The 17,899-nt window shown below is 35.1% G+C and overlaps 1 protein-coding gene across 1 annotated transcript in view; it reads right to left on the bottom strand.

Moving 5' to 3' along the window:
- The window catches only part of LOC577162 (tetratricopeptide repeat protein 37), a 41,978-nt gene extending 24,465 nt beyond the window's left edge, over window positions 1-17,513 (bottom strand). The window contains exons 1-21 of the mRNA XM_030976927.1: window positions 17,428-17,513; window positions 16,256-16,387; window positions 15,322-15,465; window positions 14,264-14,425; window positions 13,543-13,668; window positions 12,339-12,437; window positions 10,433-10,550; window positions 9,867-10,007; window positions 9,259-9,360; window positions 8,365-8,510; window positions 7,343-7,432; window positions 6,880-6,980; window positions 5,732-5,849; window positions 5,142-5,221; window positions 4,535-4,634; window positions 3,816-3,940; window positions 2,812-2,847; window positions 2,036-2,120; window positions 1,705-1,736; window positions 1,295-1,395; window positions 253-355 (exon numbers count right to left, since the gene is read on the bottom strand). Of these exons, the coding sequence (XP_030832787.1) occupies window positions 253-355; window positions 1,295-1,395; window positions 1,705-1,736; window positions 2,036-2,120; window positions 2,812-2,847; window positions 3,816-3,940; window positions 4,535-4,634; window positions 5,142-5,221; window positions 5,732-5,849; window positions 6,880-6,980; window positions 7,343-7,432; window positions 8,365-8,510; window positions 9,259-9,360; window positions 9,867-10,007; window positions 10,433-10,550; window positions 12,339-12,437; window positions 13,543-13,668; window positions 14,264-14,425; window positions 15,322-15,465; window positions 16,256-16,357 (2,111 nt within the window). The 5' untranslated portion in view covers window positions 16,358-16,387; window positions 17,428-17,513. The remainder of the gene's footprint in view (window positions 1-252; window positions 356-1,294; window positions 1,396-1,704; window positions 1,737-2,035; window positions 2,121-2,811; window positions 2,848-3,815; window positions 3,941-4,534; window positions 4,635-5,141; window positions 5,222-5,731; window positions 5,850-6,879; window positions 6,981-7,342; window positions 7,433-8,364; window positions 8,511-9,258; window positions 9,361-9,866; window positions 10,008-10,432; window positions 10,551-12,338; window positions 12,438-13,542; window positions 13,669-14,263; window positions 14,426-15,321; window positions 15,466-16,255; window positions 16,388-17,427) is intronic.
- Between the last annotated feature and the right edge of the window lie 386 nt (window positions 17,514-17,899).

Genomic DNA, 17,899 nt, shown 5'->3' on the forward strand with positions numbered 1-17,899 from the left:
AGATTTAATATCTTCAGGGGTAAAGAGCATATATGTAGCTACCCCAAAAATGTCCCCTTTGTACACTCACCAATCTATGTCTATGTGTTACAACATACATAAATGTGAACAACACTAAACATTTGTCACTTAATTCTGTGACAGTGCTTTTTTTTCTCTCAAGTTATTTACTGCCTCTTCTCTGAATGCGCCTATACAGCCATTAACGACCATGCAGATAACTTGCTGTAGGTTCATTGTACATGTACCTACCTTGTCAAGACAGTGATGGCATTCTGGATGTAGGAGACAGCTCTTGCGTTGAAGAAGTCAAACAAAGCTGCCTTGGCCATCAAGATATATGTCTCACCCTGGCCTGAATAAGATGATACAAAATGGATTATTATTCATTCATTCAATCAATGGCACATTTTAACAATTATGGGATTGGCATTGACTCTAAAGGACTCTGAATGTACTAGTAAATATCACACAAAAAGGTAGGAGGGTAAACCACAAATGATTTAATCAAATTAAATTAAATCAAGTCTATTCATTTCACAAAAACTACATGAGTACATGTGAATAAACACATTGTGAAGTGTGAAGGATGTAATACCTTAAAAGGCGAGAGGCTTCAGATTAGAGGGAGGACTGTAACTAAATTTCTCAAGTACATGCACTCTGGCAGTTGAGTTTGGCTTCAAAAAGGATAACAAATAATCAGGAAATCCATAAAATCTACCATTTGAACTCTGTGATCCTCATCTATGTGCATTAATGCCATCAGAAACAACTGAAAATTTGTCATCTTTTAAGCTACTTTCCAGCTATATGATATTGTACTGCTCAAAACTATGAGAACAGTTTTCCGTCATGACATGAAAGAGTTAAATTGCCAATGCAAAATTCCAACAGAACAACATAACTCAATATTATCCATCACTACTTACTCTCTCCTTCATCTGTTACTCAAATGTTTTCTGTTTCTTTTTTCAGTCCAAAAACTTTGTTTTTCTACTTGAAGTAGCCACTTTCACAATTTTGTATTCAATGTGAAGAGCTTCTGACTGAAACTACCCTTCGTTTATCAAACATACAGGATCAAATAAGCATACAGCACCAATAAAGCCTTTGGATTTCCTAGCTGTCTCCACATTCATATGACATTTTTGCTGATGTTGTATTCTATTGTAAATATTTCTCTCAAACTTGTACGCTATGTTTTGTATTTTAAATGTTTTGTATAATGTTTTTATGATGAATGAAATAAAGATCAATTACAATTAAAATTACAAATATCTGATCAACCTACCACTCAGTGCTGGCACGTAGTCCGGTGTTTTCCCGAGGATTATCTGATAGTCCGCCACTGCCTCAGAGTACAGACCAACAGTCTGCTTGATGTGACCGATCCTGATCACAATCAAAAGAAAAAGAAAAAAAGTTGCATGAGATGATATTGTGTTGCGATCCATGTAGACAGCCATATCTTGTGTTAAAGACCTTTTTAAAATGCAGTTTTTAAATACAGTTTAACTTTACAGCGTCTTGTATCCCTGAAAAAGACAGTGAACATAAAACTGTTCAAAAAAGGCATTCATAAGATTTGTTCATTGCAAGTGGAAATTGAAACTTCTACAAACTTACCGATGACTTAGGTTTATGTATACATATATCTTTAACTGCTTTAGGGGTAGGAATTTCACAAAGAACAAAACTTACTTGAATAAAGCATATGTTGAGTTTGGGTCCATCTAGGAAAAAATAAGGAAGGAAAATAATATGTTACACAAAATAAAAATATCAAATTTGTTATTCTAAAGTGTTTATTTTTATTAAATCATAATGTTGTTGTTTAGATTGCCATGCAACATGCCAGTCCCTATCTCAGTCTGGTGCAGGCATGTATATACTGCACATTATGTATAAAATGTAAAAGATATCCTAAAAGGATGTTATAAAAGACAGAAGAAAACTATATGATCCAAAATCCAGTGGGCAAACTACTTTTTACTGCAACACCCCTATTTAAAATAATAGATAATCAACTTACCTCTACAATTCGACTAAATGTTTTGAGTGCTGCTGTATTGCTTCCTCTACTCAAATAAGCTTCTGCGAGGCATTCCTGGCAGTGTCTGTTGCATAAGAATGTGAATGATGCTTAACTACTACAGCAATCACATCATGTACGATTCATAATATACACAAGTATTAAAATTATTCAAATTATCAGCTCATGTACATTATAAGTATAGTTCTAATGTATTTCTTTCAATAAGCTTACATGGTGCAAAATCTGTTTGTTCTATCCCGGATACGTATTACTATATAGATATATACTTGTAATTTTTGTTTCGCATTGTAATGTTCACCTATGAATTTCTGTATCTGTTTGTTCTATATGAAGCGTTTTTTGTTTTTTTAATATTTGTTGCATGCCCTTAATCAGGACTATGATGAAAAACAGCTTTGCTGATCATGTTTTTATCCTGTATAAATATATTTCAATGAAATGAAATTAATAATCAAGTACTTTGTACAATGCGTCGCTTTTGCTATACAAAAATGTATGTATGGCTGAAGCAAAATACGAACGGCAAATGACACGTACAGTACAATATTGGCTTGTGCTTCATTTGAAATCTACTCGAAAGATCAAACAAGGCACAACATATCTTGATGCATAGGGAACACTATTACGGCATCTTGCACATACAAATACAACAAGCACCCATTTGCAATCATACTTGAACTGTTTGAAAACATTTTAGACTTTAAAAATATAGAATCAATTCAAGTCAATTCAATTCATGATGTTATACTTACATGTCATCAGGATCAGCTCTGAGAACAGCTTGAAAGCTGGGAATAAACATAAATGAAATGAATAACGAGAGTGCAATACTGATAGATAGATTATGATACAGATTGATTTAATAGTTAGAAAAAAGATTCTACAGAAATACTACACATGTTTCTAATGAAACATCCTACTTGCACATCAATGGATTATGATTGGCAAATTAGTTCAAAAAGAAGGAACTACATTGAAATTACAGAAATAAAAACCTAACTGCATATGTATTTATATGCAAGGATACTTCTGGCAACACTAACTTTATTTATAGCTACAGTCAAACCTGCTTTAGTGACCACCTGTACAGAATAGAAAGACCACCTGTCTACAAAGACCAATTTTTTTTGTTTCCCTTGAAAATGGTTTCTTATTGAAAATATACCAAAGAGACCTGTACATAAAGACCACCTGTCTATAAAGACCACTTTTCTTGTATCCCTTGGGCGGTTCCATATACAGGCTTGACTGTATATAGCAAAATGTACAAATGGTTCATAAAATATTTAGCAGAACTCCTAATCAGTAATGAAACATATTTACAAACACCAAAGGAGAACTTCATCACTACCTACTTAAAGATAAGGTTAAGTCATGCGATTGCATTGTGAAACAAATGTAGAATCAATCAGAAAAGGATGATCACCTAGCATATAAGTATTGGCGTGTACTGCAAGGTTCTGGAATCATCAAAATGATAAGAAATTTGGCCAAGTCTTGGTAAAGTTAGAAGCACTGTACACAGACAAATGTATATGGGACTACACGAACATGTGGCATAAACATCTGTCCTGATTTTGATGATGTTACATGCCATATTTAGAATATTTAGGCATTTGATGAGCCATGCCTTTCAGGGAACATTTTTTATCTGATGTTCTTCCACACTTGCATAATACAATGATAACGCTCACAACTTATTTTTCTTCCTCAGAACTCAACTTTCTCTATAAGTGGATATCTTGAGTGATCTTACCATTCCACAGCTTCTGTTGCATTGCCTGCTCTGAGCTGAACGAGCCCCAGTCTTAGCCATGCCCACTTTGCCCCGCCCAAAGCTGCCCGCTTGGTCACTGCTGTGTAGACAGCAATAGCGTCCTCCTATCATATTTCAAATTTAAAGATATGAAGAAAATGTGATCATGGAATTATCAAAAGGCCTAAAAGCCTAAAGCTGCCTGGCGGGCGCTTTACAAAGACTAAGATCGACTTTAAGTTGGACTTTACTAGGGCAGGCCGTTCATGCCACTAGTTGTTCTCACCATTGGTCTCTCAATAACCATCTTTAGATAATAATTTTCCCTACAATAATGAACTATCAAAAAATGTAAATTCTGTAGATTTGTGACCATGATTAGTGCCTCCCTTGAGAAACCAATGCCAGTAAATGATGAAAGAAAATAGTGGCATGAACAGCCTGCCATAGTTAAGTCCAACTTAAAGTTGATCTTAGTCTTTGTGAAACACTCTCCAGGTCATGTTCTATCTTCTCGCTCTGTCGGCATCCTCATCATAAAAAACTGATTTCCTGTAACTTACCCAAAGAAAGCTGTTTACCCTTACTGTAATTGTCTATGATTATAATTATTTCTTTTTGTAAACTGATCTGTAAACTTTTACAAGTGAAATGTGAATTTGTGAATGGATAATAAATGCCTAATTTCAATTTGTCTAAATCCTCTTGCAATTTCTTACCTTTTCATCCAGTAAGTCGTATGCATCTCCCAGGGCTTGAGCAGCAGCCTCGTTATCTGGGTTCAAATCATAGGCTTTCTTGTAACAACGTTTCGCTTTGCTGGAAATACACAAACAAACACAACAGAGAACCATATAAATGTTTTTTTAATTTTTTGTTATACAGATTGAAAAGGTTGTTGGAGGAATGACCTGGAAAATCATGAATGAGAGGAGTAAAAGAAAATGAATGATTAAAACATCATATAAACACTCTCCAAATAAAAGAAGAAGAAGAAGAAGAAGAAGAAGAAGAAGAAGAAGAAGAAGAAGAAGAAGAAGAAGAACAAGAACAAGAAGAACAAGAACAAGAACAAGAAGAACAAGAACAAGAAGAAGAACAAGAAGAAGAAGAAGAACAAGAAGAACAAAAAGAACAAGAACAAGAAGAAGAAGAAGAAGAAGAAGAAGAAGAAGAAGAAGAACAAGAACAAGAACAAGAAGAAGAAGAAGAAGTAGAGGAAGAAGAAGAAAAAGAAGTAGAGGAAGAAGAAGAAATAATAATGATAAGGAGGAGATATAGTAGAAGTTGAATAAGTTATCGAGTGGCTTAATATTACATGCTTACACTGTGTCTTTTCCTATCTGCATGTAATGATGACCAACATACAGAAAGGAGTCTGAGAAGTTGATGTCAAGTTTGGCAGCCTAAGTAAACAAACAGAAATAAAAATAAGGAAATCAAAAATCAAAATCCACAACGCACACTCATACCCTTTTCCTTTCACTTTGTAACATGTTCATGGTTATAACTAATTTATATGATGTATCCCTTTTACATAATCAACCCTTGCCAATCTTTGCTCTTTATCCATTGTTGAAATGGAAAAAGCCAATTTCTTGTTATTAATGATAACAAAGTAACCAGTGAATATTTATACAGTGTATAACAATTTCAGGGCCCCGTTGCATAAAACTTACCATTGATGGTAACTTTGCCATCAGTGGCAACTAGCATGGGAACAGAGCTCAAAAGCCAATCAAAATCAAAGTTTCCATGGTAGTTACCATTGATGGCAAAGTTACCATCAATGGTAAGTTTTGTGCAATGGGTCCCAGTACTATATGCATTAAGCTTCTAGTATTACCAACAAACTCAGATTACCCCAATTCACCTCAAGTAAAATCACCAGTCCCATCAATTGAAATATTTGTTACCTTGAGCAAGGATGATTTAGACTTGTCTTGCTGTGCTTGACCTCCCATAGCCCAGTACACTCTCCCAAGCCAGTAGTGATAGATTGCCTTCTCCTCCTTGGCTAGAGCAATTTGTAATCTGCAAAACATGACAGATGACAGAAAGACATAAATAATGATAATAACAATCTGGATTTATATAGCACTTGATACAAAATACTGTCTCTAAGTGCTTTACAGATATTATTACCCGTGTCATTCGGATTCATTCACGCACAATGTCTATGTACGCGGCAACCAGATGCTGGTAATTGAACGTCACGGACAGATACAAATACATATACCATCTCCACTCCCTGGGGAGTATTACCACCAAATGGTCACCATGAGGGCATATGGCAATTACTAATACAAAGGCTTTCATCATCATATCAGGTCCTCATTTCTCTCCTAGGTATGGAGTGGTAAATGTAGATTTATGTCTTGCCAAAAGACATTGGTGTCGTGTTTGGATCGATCAAATCATCAATCATATAATAAACAAATAAATTAGAAGGTATAGTCGCATGTTAGCCTTAGGCGAGTCAAGCTACGGAAGCAGTGTTTAATGTGAGAAATGATATACTACAAGTCTAAGAAAACCGGACCTCTGAAAAGTGGTTAATTTCAAAATAGCATCCAGTCATTCCTAGAGATGTAATTTAGGTGTCTGTACATGTACCTAAGTTTTAGGGGTTAAGAGATCCAGCTAACTTAAAATGGCAGTCAGAAAACCATGAAAACCAAGAGGGCTGCCAAAACTATGTATTGACTAGACAATGTAGTCAAGCAATCAAGAGAAGCACAGGTCTGTACATGTACATGTATGATTGTAGTTTATCTACATTTATGCATTTTTTTCAAATTTGCAAGTCATAAATCACAATATCAAAATCAAAATAGATTGACATATACATATATACAAATTTGTGTGTTTATTTAATAATGATCAATGCTATCGAAAAAGAAAGGGACTTTATAAGGGATTTCATTACACATAAGATCCATATTAAGTTTCTATTCAAGAAAATAATAATAACTTTACATTTTGATCTATATATATAATTTATTACTAATGTTGCAGGATAGGAGATTTTGAGAAAATGTTGTAGGATAAATTTGTTTCTAACTTCTTCTGGGCATCTGAGAGGTCCCCTTGATGAAACCTAAGCCAGCCGTCCAAAGCTATAGTATCACTCTCATCAAGACAGTAAGAAATCATCTCAAAACTCTGAAAAAACAGAAATGTTGAAGAAAATAATATCATATAGCATGCTTTTCTTGCAGTTAAAACATTATTCTAAGTATGCTCTAAAAAAAAAAAAAATCAACAACAACAACAAATAATCAAATATTCAATTTTATAAAAAAAATGTTCTGGTATTATTACTGAAATGTATAGAATTACCTTGCTTGTCAATGTGAAGCACAATCAAAACTTTGTAACCTTCACAAACCACTTGCTACATCTTTGTATGTCCACAGGTATGAATAACATTAGGGAATTTGAGGCTCCCTTGAGGCACAAGACAAATGTGCATACTTTCTGGCAATATTTTAATGTATTGACTACATCATTAGATGAGAACAGACCTGCTGTGCACTGGCGATGTCCCCTGCCAGAAGATGAGCCTCAGTTAACAGCTTATACATGGTGTCCTTATCAGCGGCCTCCAGTAGCAGCTAATAAATTAAAAATAAACATGGAGTGTCATGTCAGCAAAGTCTATTAAATCAGCAACAACTAACAACTCTGTAGTCCCAGTGGAAAATGACTGTTTTCTTAACTGATTATAATTCTTGGAAGAGGAGTGGTCAACAAAGGCTTCCCTGAGGGACATCGGCAAGAGAGCTTTCCTCTTAGCACAATATTTTGATAAAAGCTTGAAACTGAAGATGGTCAAAGATGGCCAATATAAAGCAAATGATCATGATACCAAAAGAGCTGCGTTATTTGGACCATCTGATATATCATGACTATGAAGTCATTTTTTTGTTTTTAAACACATAATACTTGGCATACGCATATTCACATGTTCCTAAATGTCATACCTACTTCTGAAATGATTTGAAACCACTGCTAATTAATGATTCACGAATTGGTGTGTGGAGTGCATTGTACACAGGCGGTCATTACAAATTCTTTATCAAAGAGATGCATAGGACGTAAGGTTATTACGTTCACAAGGGTTATGGTAGGTCAGATAAAAAGTTTGAACTTATATTATATTTTGTGAAAGACTTTGAATTTCAATTTGAACCATTTGGAGAGGTCAGAAGATACTTGAAGAGATTTACATGCATAATAAGAAATTGTATATGTTCAGTACATGTCAACAATACAGAACCATAACATAACTCAATTATGCTCAGCTTCTATGATTTTCAGCTACATGTAGAGTCAAACCTGCTTTAGTGACCACCTGTATGGAAAGACCACCTATCTACAAAGACCACATTTTTTGTTTCCCTTGAAAACGGCTTCTCATTGAATTATGTACTAAAGGAACCTGTACATAAAGACCACCTGCCTATAAAGACCACTTTCTTGTCTCCCTTGAGTGGTATTTATAGACAGGTTTCACTGTATAAGCATAATTTTAAAAAGACCCTACCTTTTTGAAGATTTCTACGGCGCTGAGACCCTTCGCCATGAGGCCAGAGTCCATGCAAGCTCTGCCCTGGAGGACTCGCAATGCTTCATGCAATCCTATTGCTTCATTGAGGGCTGGATGCTTGTAGAACTTCAAAGTTCTTCTCCCTATGAAGGAAGTACAGGTATAGCAGATATAATTATATCAGTACATTTCAATTTCATACTTGTAGTTCTAATAAGTATTCTACTGCTGAACACCTAGAACAGCATGTTTCATTTTTTTCCCCCTCAATACAGGAGATCTTCGCGTCTACCTCGATCCTCTTGAACAACCTTCGGGTAAATGCAATCAATGCTGCTTTTAATAGTGAACACCTATATATATATATATATATGTAGACTAATTTTAATTTTATAATTGTAATTTTGGTTCCTTTGAATGGCATTTAAAACTGATAGTGCATTAAAGAGAACCTGTAAAGAAAGACCACTTGCCTATAATGATACCTTATTTTCTTTCCTTAAGTGGCCTTTAAATATAGTTTGGACTGTTATGTACTTAAGTTGCATATCGCTTTTTCATGATCACTACAAAACAACACCAACAAAGTGCTTTCAACATTCAGTTAAAAATTAAATTATTCATACCTTTATTAACAAGTTATCTTATTTTTTTAATATAGTATGTGAAAAATTGATCCTCCCAATTTATGTTTCTTGAGAAAGAAACATACCAAATGCTTACATATAAACGTATTAAACAAAGGCCCTACTTCAACCAGTCCACCTTTCGTTCCTGAGTTCCAAAAACACAAAAAACATTAAAATTACACAGAGTACGAATAATTCAGTTGTTATAATCATATATTTACATACACATGAGTATTCATTACACATACATGAATATTCATACCTTGTTCAGCTGACTGTTCTGCTGCTCGATAGTCATGGAGATAGAGCTGACACTGAGCCAAGAATAACCAACAAAGTGGAAAATTTGGTAGCTTTTGTGATGCTGCGATGAGAGAAAAATAATCATAAATCAAAGCTGTAAATTTCATTTCATGTCCAAAAAAATCTGATGATATCCTTTTGTATAGTGTGTCTACTTCAATAAAAGTCTTCTATCCATCTACCAGGTTAACACAAATCTCTTTCTACAACCATTTGCAATGGCTCTTTCTGGTAATACTAAGATTAGCCGATTGTCATATTACAATATTTATCCTTTTGGACTGAAATGAATGGGTAAATATTAAGTTATATGGGACATATTGCACAGACCTGCACAAAATCTTTCTCTAAGAAGCTGAATATCAAAAGTGATTTCAAATCGACATTCAATTTTTAAAATTATTTTTACCAATTTGATCATTGGTTCTACAAGTACATCATGTATTTCAGTTATTGTCATTACACACCAGATAATTAACATGCCCATTCCTATTATACAACCTATCTGCAGATAATAAATACCATATAGCATTCAAGAATGATTATTTCACTATTACTGTTATTTACCCTGGGTTAGAAGTTCCTTTGTTGCCTTGAAATCCTGACTGGTCAGTTTGAGTTGACCTTGCCCAATCAGAGCCCATTTATTATCACTGTCCAGTTCCTGTAGCTCACCATAGACTGACCAGTCATTTGATGTCTTCATTGCTGGGGAATTTTTTTTTTAAAGGCAAAACTTATACTCAATGAATAAAATATACAAAGAATCTGGTGGCGATTATACTCTGGAAAGCTGTGAAGGAGCAATGAAAATGGCAAAATGTGCTATGCCAAAACAAAAAATGAAGAATAACTTTAACAACAAAATCACACTTTTCATCTTGTAAATCATAAAAGAGCTGTATGTATAATAAAACCATTCTTTACTGCTTTTCTCATTGTGAATCTTTTCAACCGTTTTCCTTACTTTAAAAGAATGAGGACCCTAACCTGTAATAATTTATCTCAAGGAAACTCTCTTTTCACCTGCTTTGATGTTCCGAAGCCACTATTAAGAATATAGCCTCCGGCTCTCACAAATACAAAGAATCATTAAAATGAATGTAGACAGTAGCAAATTTTATTAAACTCACCAAATGTTTCAATCATGATGATCTCTGTCAATTTCTCCAGGGGGTATATTTCTGTTGGAAACATCTCATGCATCTTAGAACATGTTGCCTTAAGCTCAGCTATATCAACTGTCTTGCCCTATGGAATATACAACATTATATTAGATTGAATTTAATAGGTGATGGTGAAAAGTGTTTTTTTCTCCTAAAAGTTGATCAAAATTACTTAATCCATATATGACTATTAAAGAGCTGAGAGGACTACCAATAGACGACAGTGGGCGCTTCTCGACCTGCAGCCTGAAAACTGGTACAGTATGCACCCAAACTGGGATATTGATATATATATTTACTACTTGTATGTGGGCTAGGAACATCTGTAGGAACTCCAGTGGGTCTAATCATCCTTTGCCCGAGTATGGCAATGAATTGCATGACCAATGGGAATTGGGAAAATTCATAGTTCTTAAGGACATTGACATAGACAGCTTTCTACATGATCTTAGAGTGTCTATTGATAGTGAAGATGTTACTTGTTATCCGTCCCAACGCGCCATGGTATACTCCATTTTTACGTCATTAAAAACAACTTCGGTGCCGCTGTGAAAGGCACATGTTGAAGTCCAGACTACACGTCGACAAGGACATATACAAAATGCAATGCCGATCATACTATGATCATCTAAGTACTACACAAGCAAAATTTTATCCTGTGATCAACAAAGGCTTTTCAAGGTTGCAAATTATCTGACATCACAGATTACTGATCATTGTTTGCTGAACCACGAAAATGATGACACTTTGGCAAATGACTTTGCAAACTTTTTTCACCATAAAATTGAAAAGTTGAGAGATGAACTTTGTCCACATAGCAATGAGTCACTTTCTATCAGTCTGCCTGAAAGGTGCCTCTCGTCAATGGTAGAGTTTGAAAGTGTGACTGAGGATGAAGTTATTATAAAGAGAGCTGTTGTTACGCCATTGATATAGAAGAGCGATGCCTCTCCTCAAGATTTGTCAAACTACCGTCCTATTTCGAACCTCAGTTTTCTTGGAAAACTGATCGAAAAATCGACAGTGGGTCAAATCCAGGAAATCTCAATGACAACAACCTTCGAAGCCCTCAACAATCAGCATAAAGACAGTATCACAGTGTTGAAACTGCACTCGTCCGTGTCCAGAACGACATTCTATTGGCGTTGGATCAAAGGAGGGAAGTCCTTCTCGTCTTGCTCGACTTTGGTTCGGCATTTGACACAATCGATCACAACATTCTGCTCGATCGTTTGCAACATTGTTTTGGTCTAGATGGTGTGGTTTTGAAATGGTTGACTTCTTATCTGTCCAAAAGATCTCATGTGGTGAAGGTAAAGGATGCCCTATCAAGTCCTGTCAGCAATCAGTGCGGAGTACCTCAAGATTCAGTCGTTTAGGTTTGTTTTCGAGGGTTTCCTAGAGCTTTGGCCTTTTGCTGGTAAGAAGGTTGGTTTTGACATAAAAGTGTCTGTTTGTTGAATTTATAATATGTTATGTCAAATAGTTTTTACATAATAGTTTATAGTTTATTAATACTAATTATAGGTGAATTGGTCTACTTTCCCATAAATATTTTTTGTTATTTGCTTATCTTATTTGTTATTTATTATGTTGTACAGTGTGTATATATATTCAAATTTTTCATGATTGTAAAGCACACAGAGAAATTCTCAATTCATTATGCGCTTAATAAATATTCTCTACTTTTATTATTATTGTTCTTTTGGTTATATCATATCGGTTTAAGTGATAAAACTTATCAAATCACTAAACTTTTAATGTTCAAATGTGTGTTCACTCTACATTTCAAATAGACATAACATCAAATTTGGTTACAAGGAATCTCTTAGACAGGCCCTTTACAGTACAAATAGGAAGAGCCCGACCTTACCTTGAGTTGTAAGCCAATGTACCCCTTGTAGAACTCTTTCAGTGACTCATCCTCTATCGTGCTTGACTCCTCCAAGACCACAGTGTATGCTTCCTTGAGCTGCAGAAACAAATAGACAATAAGGTTGGATTTTTTAAGAAGTGCAGTTGATAAAAAAAAATTCTTCTTCATTTTTTGGAGAATAATACATCTGCACAGCTGGGGAGTATTTCACGAAGACCAAGATCAACTTAAAGTTGAATTTAACTATAGCAAGCTGTTCATGCCACTGTTTGCTCTCACCATTTCCTGCATTGGTCTCTCAAGGGACGTACAAGGGACGTACAAATGGTGGTCACAAATCTACAGAATATACATTTTTTGATAATTCATTATTGAAGGAAATAATATTATCTAAAGATCATGGAGAGAGCAAACAGTGGCATGATCAGCCTGCCATAGTTAAGTCCAACTTAAAGTCGATCTTAGTCTTTGTGAAAAACTCCCCTGGTACAATTGCCATGGTATTTTCTGCAATTAATCCATGACAAGAATATTTGCAAATCCACAATGCTAAAGATCATTATGAAAGTAGTAGCATAAACGAAATAGCAATTTCAAGCAGTATTGACTATGTTACACTAAAGTATTCCTGATCTACACAAAGTTAGGACTGTATTCATTCTCTTTCAGCTGTCGAGCAAGTACACCAGTACTTAAGATAACAGGTTATTGAAGTGTATCATAAACCTGATGAAACAAAAATGACTTCATAAAGAGCTTTTGAAAATGACCTCACAATAGATGATGTACATTATAAAGCTACACCACAATCATCCGACTGTGTGTTTAGAGTAGAGTTTAAAGCATCCCCCCTGAAAATGTTGCCATGAGTAATATGTTCCCATATGACACATCAGGCAAATATGTACGTCAATGATCTTCGCACATATCCTTCTCATTGAAAGACAATGGCCGAAATTCAGAAAGGAGGTTTTAATATAACCCATGGTTTAAACCCTCAATTACATAACCCATGGTCTAAAATTAGCGCAAAATAAGCGCGACACAGTCAGAGGTCCAATATTAGAAGTGCGCAAGGCAAGGTATGCTTAATTTGCGCTAATTTTGAGCCGTGAATTATGTAAATGACGGTTTAAACCATTGGTTAAATTTAATCCTCCTTTGTGAATTCGGGCATAAAGTTTTTGCATTTATTGCTTACAAGGTTATCACTGCTCTCATCAAGTGACTTCTGTTGGGATAGGAGTCCTATAATCCTGGACCACTTCTCAATCTTGTAGGCAGTGTCTTCCGACTTCAGGAGTAGCGAATGAAGAACTCCACATGCCTGATAGAAAACAAATAAAATGATAGGCTAATTAGATTGATTACAAATTTGCTTGTCACTGGGTAATATAAAATTGTGTCAATTGACAACAAAACCTATGAGCTTGAAAAGCAAATCTTCACAGAAATCCATTGCATATCTCTCTGTAATTTCAGGAGAAAAGAGTTGGGCTGATGACTAATTTCAGGTTTGCATCTACGTATTAACTGTTTATTGAGACCAGCTATAAAGGTGCATACATTGGAGCACTACCCAAACACGTTTTGTTCACAAGAATATATCCACCTTTTGCCATTTCAATATCATCAAGTTACTTGACAACAGCTGTGGTGTTGGTTGTTTTACCTGACTACTAAGAAAGCATAAATGCTTGCAAGTAAGCAACCAGACTGCCGACAGCTTTAGGTCCTCTCTGAGGGACCTGGTAATGAGGATTAATGCCTTACCAAAGGGCACTAGTGCATCGACTTGGTTTTGAACCCGGGTCACTGGATTACGAGACCACTGCTCTACCGACTGTGCTATCGCGCTGCACATAATTAAATTAAAGTAATTTTCATTTTACAGACCTACATGGTATAATATTTATCATTACCTCCACAGGTTTGGTCAGTTTTTGATACAAGTCTGCAAGCTTTTCAGCAATCTGAGTTTCTCTGGATTTATCTCCTGATAGCTTCATCAGCTGCTGGTAGACACCCACAAGCTGCTTTAAGTTCTTGGGAATATCAATCTTCTCATAGAGGGCAGACAGACCCTATATCACACAAAAAGGTTTAAAAGAAGAAAGAAGAATATTGAATGGTTAATACAACAGTAGTATGAATAGTATACAAATAATGCACAGCTGTGAGGGCATTAGTAAGAATTACCCACACAATGTACCTTCGGAACAGTCTAGCACGCCAGAGGCGATAGCCGAGGGTGTTTGGACTGTTTCAAAGGTACCGAGTGCGGGCAATTTTTACTAATTCCCAAACAAAATGATGTGTAATATTTGTTTTATAAGATGATGTTTTATTTGTTTAATCAAATGATGTTTTATAATATGATTTTACTAATGACCGGTCATTAGTAAAATTATGTGTTAGGCAAAATAAATGCCTGGTCATGTACGCTCTCAACCAATCATTTGATTAAGATCCGCTTTATCATTTTATAAAACTTAATCATCACAGAAAAGGAGAGGAATTAATTTTGAAGTGGAAGTAGATGTAAATTGGCAAGAGTTGAAAAATGGAAATTACGGACGTCACAAAAGATTGAAGACCTCATTCTATAAATTTGAAGCAAGGGGTATTCCGGGTTTTATATTTCCAGGTGCTATCATGCTTATGTCATTAGGCATTTCCTCTTCAACTCATTCTAAAATGGGGTTCTACTCTGAATCAAATTTAGTCCTTCCATGAACTTAGCAATAAAGACAATTGCAAAGGGTATTGATATATTGTGGCAAGCTTTACGCAAAGTAGAATTTTTTTCATAATCATCATGGCTGTTTCCTTCTGCTCTTGCTCCTTGTAATCTTCCTCACCATCACGAATCAGCCAAGTTTAGGCTAAAGTATTGGTGCATCATGCAAATTTTCCTTCACTCTTGCAACCACTGCTGCACTGGGGTTTTAGCTCTTCTAAAATCAATAACTGTCATTACCTGCCATGCTAGTGTCTGCTTGGGGTCTATGTCTGTTGCTTCTCTATATGCTTTCTCTGCCTCTTCTCCCTGTCCGAGCTCGGTGGCTGACTTGCCAAGGAATATCAATGCATTGTAATGCTTGGGATCCAGGCTCAAAGCATGCTGTCATGGAGGAAGAAACATAATACAGTCAAACCTGCTTTAGTGACCACCTGTATAGAAAGACCACCTGTCTACAAAGACCACATTTTTTGTTTCCATTGAAATGGTTTCTCATTAAAACATGTACTAAAGGAACCTGTACATAATGTCCACCTGCCTATAGAGACCACTATTCTTGTCTCCCTTAGGTGGTTTTCATAGACAGGTTTCACAGTACCATAATATGACAAATAAATATTTAAATTTTGTATGCTATGAAGTATGTAAATCACTTATTTTGGAAACACAGGTTTAGAAATTAATTTCACGGTCGAAGAAGTAAATGTTTCTTGACATTTCATTTTCGCTATACAATCTAATGTTTTCTTTTACGGTCAAGGTTTAAAGATCAAAAACATCATTTCGTTTTCATTTTGAAGGGATGTCTAATAAATTGAGCACACAATTTTTAATACATGTTCCTCCATATGATGAATAATGTCATAATTTTGTCTGATCCTGAATGTAATAGAACAAAATGATATGGATTCTTACATATTCAAAATTATTCAAATTTCAGTCACTATAAATTATAAAAGAGATCAACCATGAACATTAATCAATTTGGGGTAGTAACTCAATTTTTTTTCTTTCAACATACATGTAGCTGTGCAAAGTTAAGGCATATTAAGCTCCTAAATGAATATGGCTACATTTTGTTTGATCATTTTATGGATTCTTATGCAAATAGATATGGTTTGGCTTTAATCTAAGGGTTAGATCAAAATCTAAAGAATTACCAATTATTTACCTTAGAATGTTCTAATGCCTGCTGAAAATCCTTTCCCTTGATGGCTTCTTTAGCTTTCTTGAGGGCAGCTTTCAACTCCTTGCTTCCACCTCCTGATGCCATTGTTCAGTTTGATGTCAGGTTCAGTTGCTTCTAAAGGTTTGGTTACACAAAAATCAAGAAATGGGCATTTTGGACTCATTGTTGGGACTCAAAAACAAGACCTTCAGAACATCATGCTTTTAGAAATGTAGCATTTCAAAAACATAAAAAATGAATGATAAATAATATTACTACTACTTACTTACTTTACTTTAATACACAATGTTGTAGGTCTAAGCCTGTTCATCGATCCAGGATTCTTCCATGGTTGCTGCTATTTGTGGAGGGAGGAGGTTGTGTAATAACATGAGACAATAAGACAACACCTAACACTACTACTGCTACTAAATGAAACAAATAAATAACAGAATAAATAGTAAGTAAAAAAATGATTGAATAAATAGTAGGTGAATAAATAAATGAATAAATAAATAATATAAACAATGGATATGAAAAAAAATAAGAAAGCAAAATTGATAGATACAAATTTAAAGACAATTGCTTGTATTCCTCTCACTCTTGCCAACACTTGCACGTAACAGACGTTTCTATTAAATGCCCAGCAAATAGTTATAAACCTATAACAAGTCCGACTTCATTGATTATGTAAATTCAGACAATAGATGGCCTGGCTCAGAAAGGTGCTGATGAAGTCACATACAAAATATCATACCGTATAGCCTAGATCTACGTTGATTAAAGTATAAATATTTTTTTAAAAATTCAAAAGTATTAAAAGCTGCTCCCTCTCCCTCTCTCTCTCTCTCTCTCTCTCATATTCACAATCTTCATTATGCGTCGATGAAAGAATATTTGTAAACACCAATCGATGAAATGACTAGTACGTTCTCTCCTTCGCTTTTTGATTCGCGACTCATCGAACCGCTACTCCCCCCCCCCCCCCCCCCCGAGCATTATATTCCATACCGGTACCGGTACAACCTAACTCAAAGTAACACATGTGGGACTGAACATTAACTTTCCGTCACTTTCGTCTTATATTTAAACGCTCAAACCACACATTAGGATAATGATTCAATCAGAAATTTATCAGAATATGTAGCTCTTGTTCATCTGATATAAATACTTACACTTTTGTAAGCACAACCTCAGTGAAAAAGACAGTTGAACATCTAAACTGTTCGACCAGGAAATTCTTCTTTCGTGGAGCAGATGTTATGACAAGCCGAAATTATAAAGCGCGAAGTACAAGTATGGGCAACCTCGCCGAAATTAGAGAGCTAGAGAGAGAGCGTTCATTTTAAAGACAATCCATGGGAGGGATCGGGTGTGACCCCAGCTAGTTGTCGGAATATCGTAAAATATATCATAACTGTCTAAATTTGCATATTTTTACTTTTTTTGACTGAGTAGGACAACTTTAATTCAGAGGATTTTTTTTTTTTTAAACCATGCATTGTCTAAAATTATTAAAAAACACAAAAAACAAACATAAAAACAAACATAAAAACAAACATAAAAACAAACTCATAAAAACAAACAAACAAAAAACAAATAGGGATATGTTTTTTTTTATCAAGCCCACTTCTATCGAAATTTTCT

The sequence above is a fragment of the Strongylocentrotus purpuratus genome, unplaced genomic scaffold (assembly GCF_000002235.5).
Source record: "Strongylocentrotus purpuratus isolate Spur 01 unplaced genomic scaffold, Spur_5.0 spur5_scaffold_9, whole genome shotgun sequence".
Taxonomy (NCBI): Eukaryota; Metazoa; Echinodermata; class Echinoidea; order Camarodonta; family Strongylocentrotidae; genus Strongylocentrotus; species Strongylocentrotus purpuratus.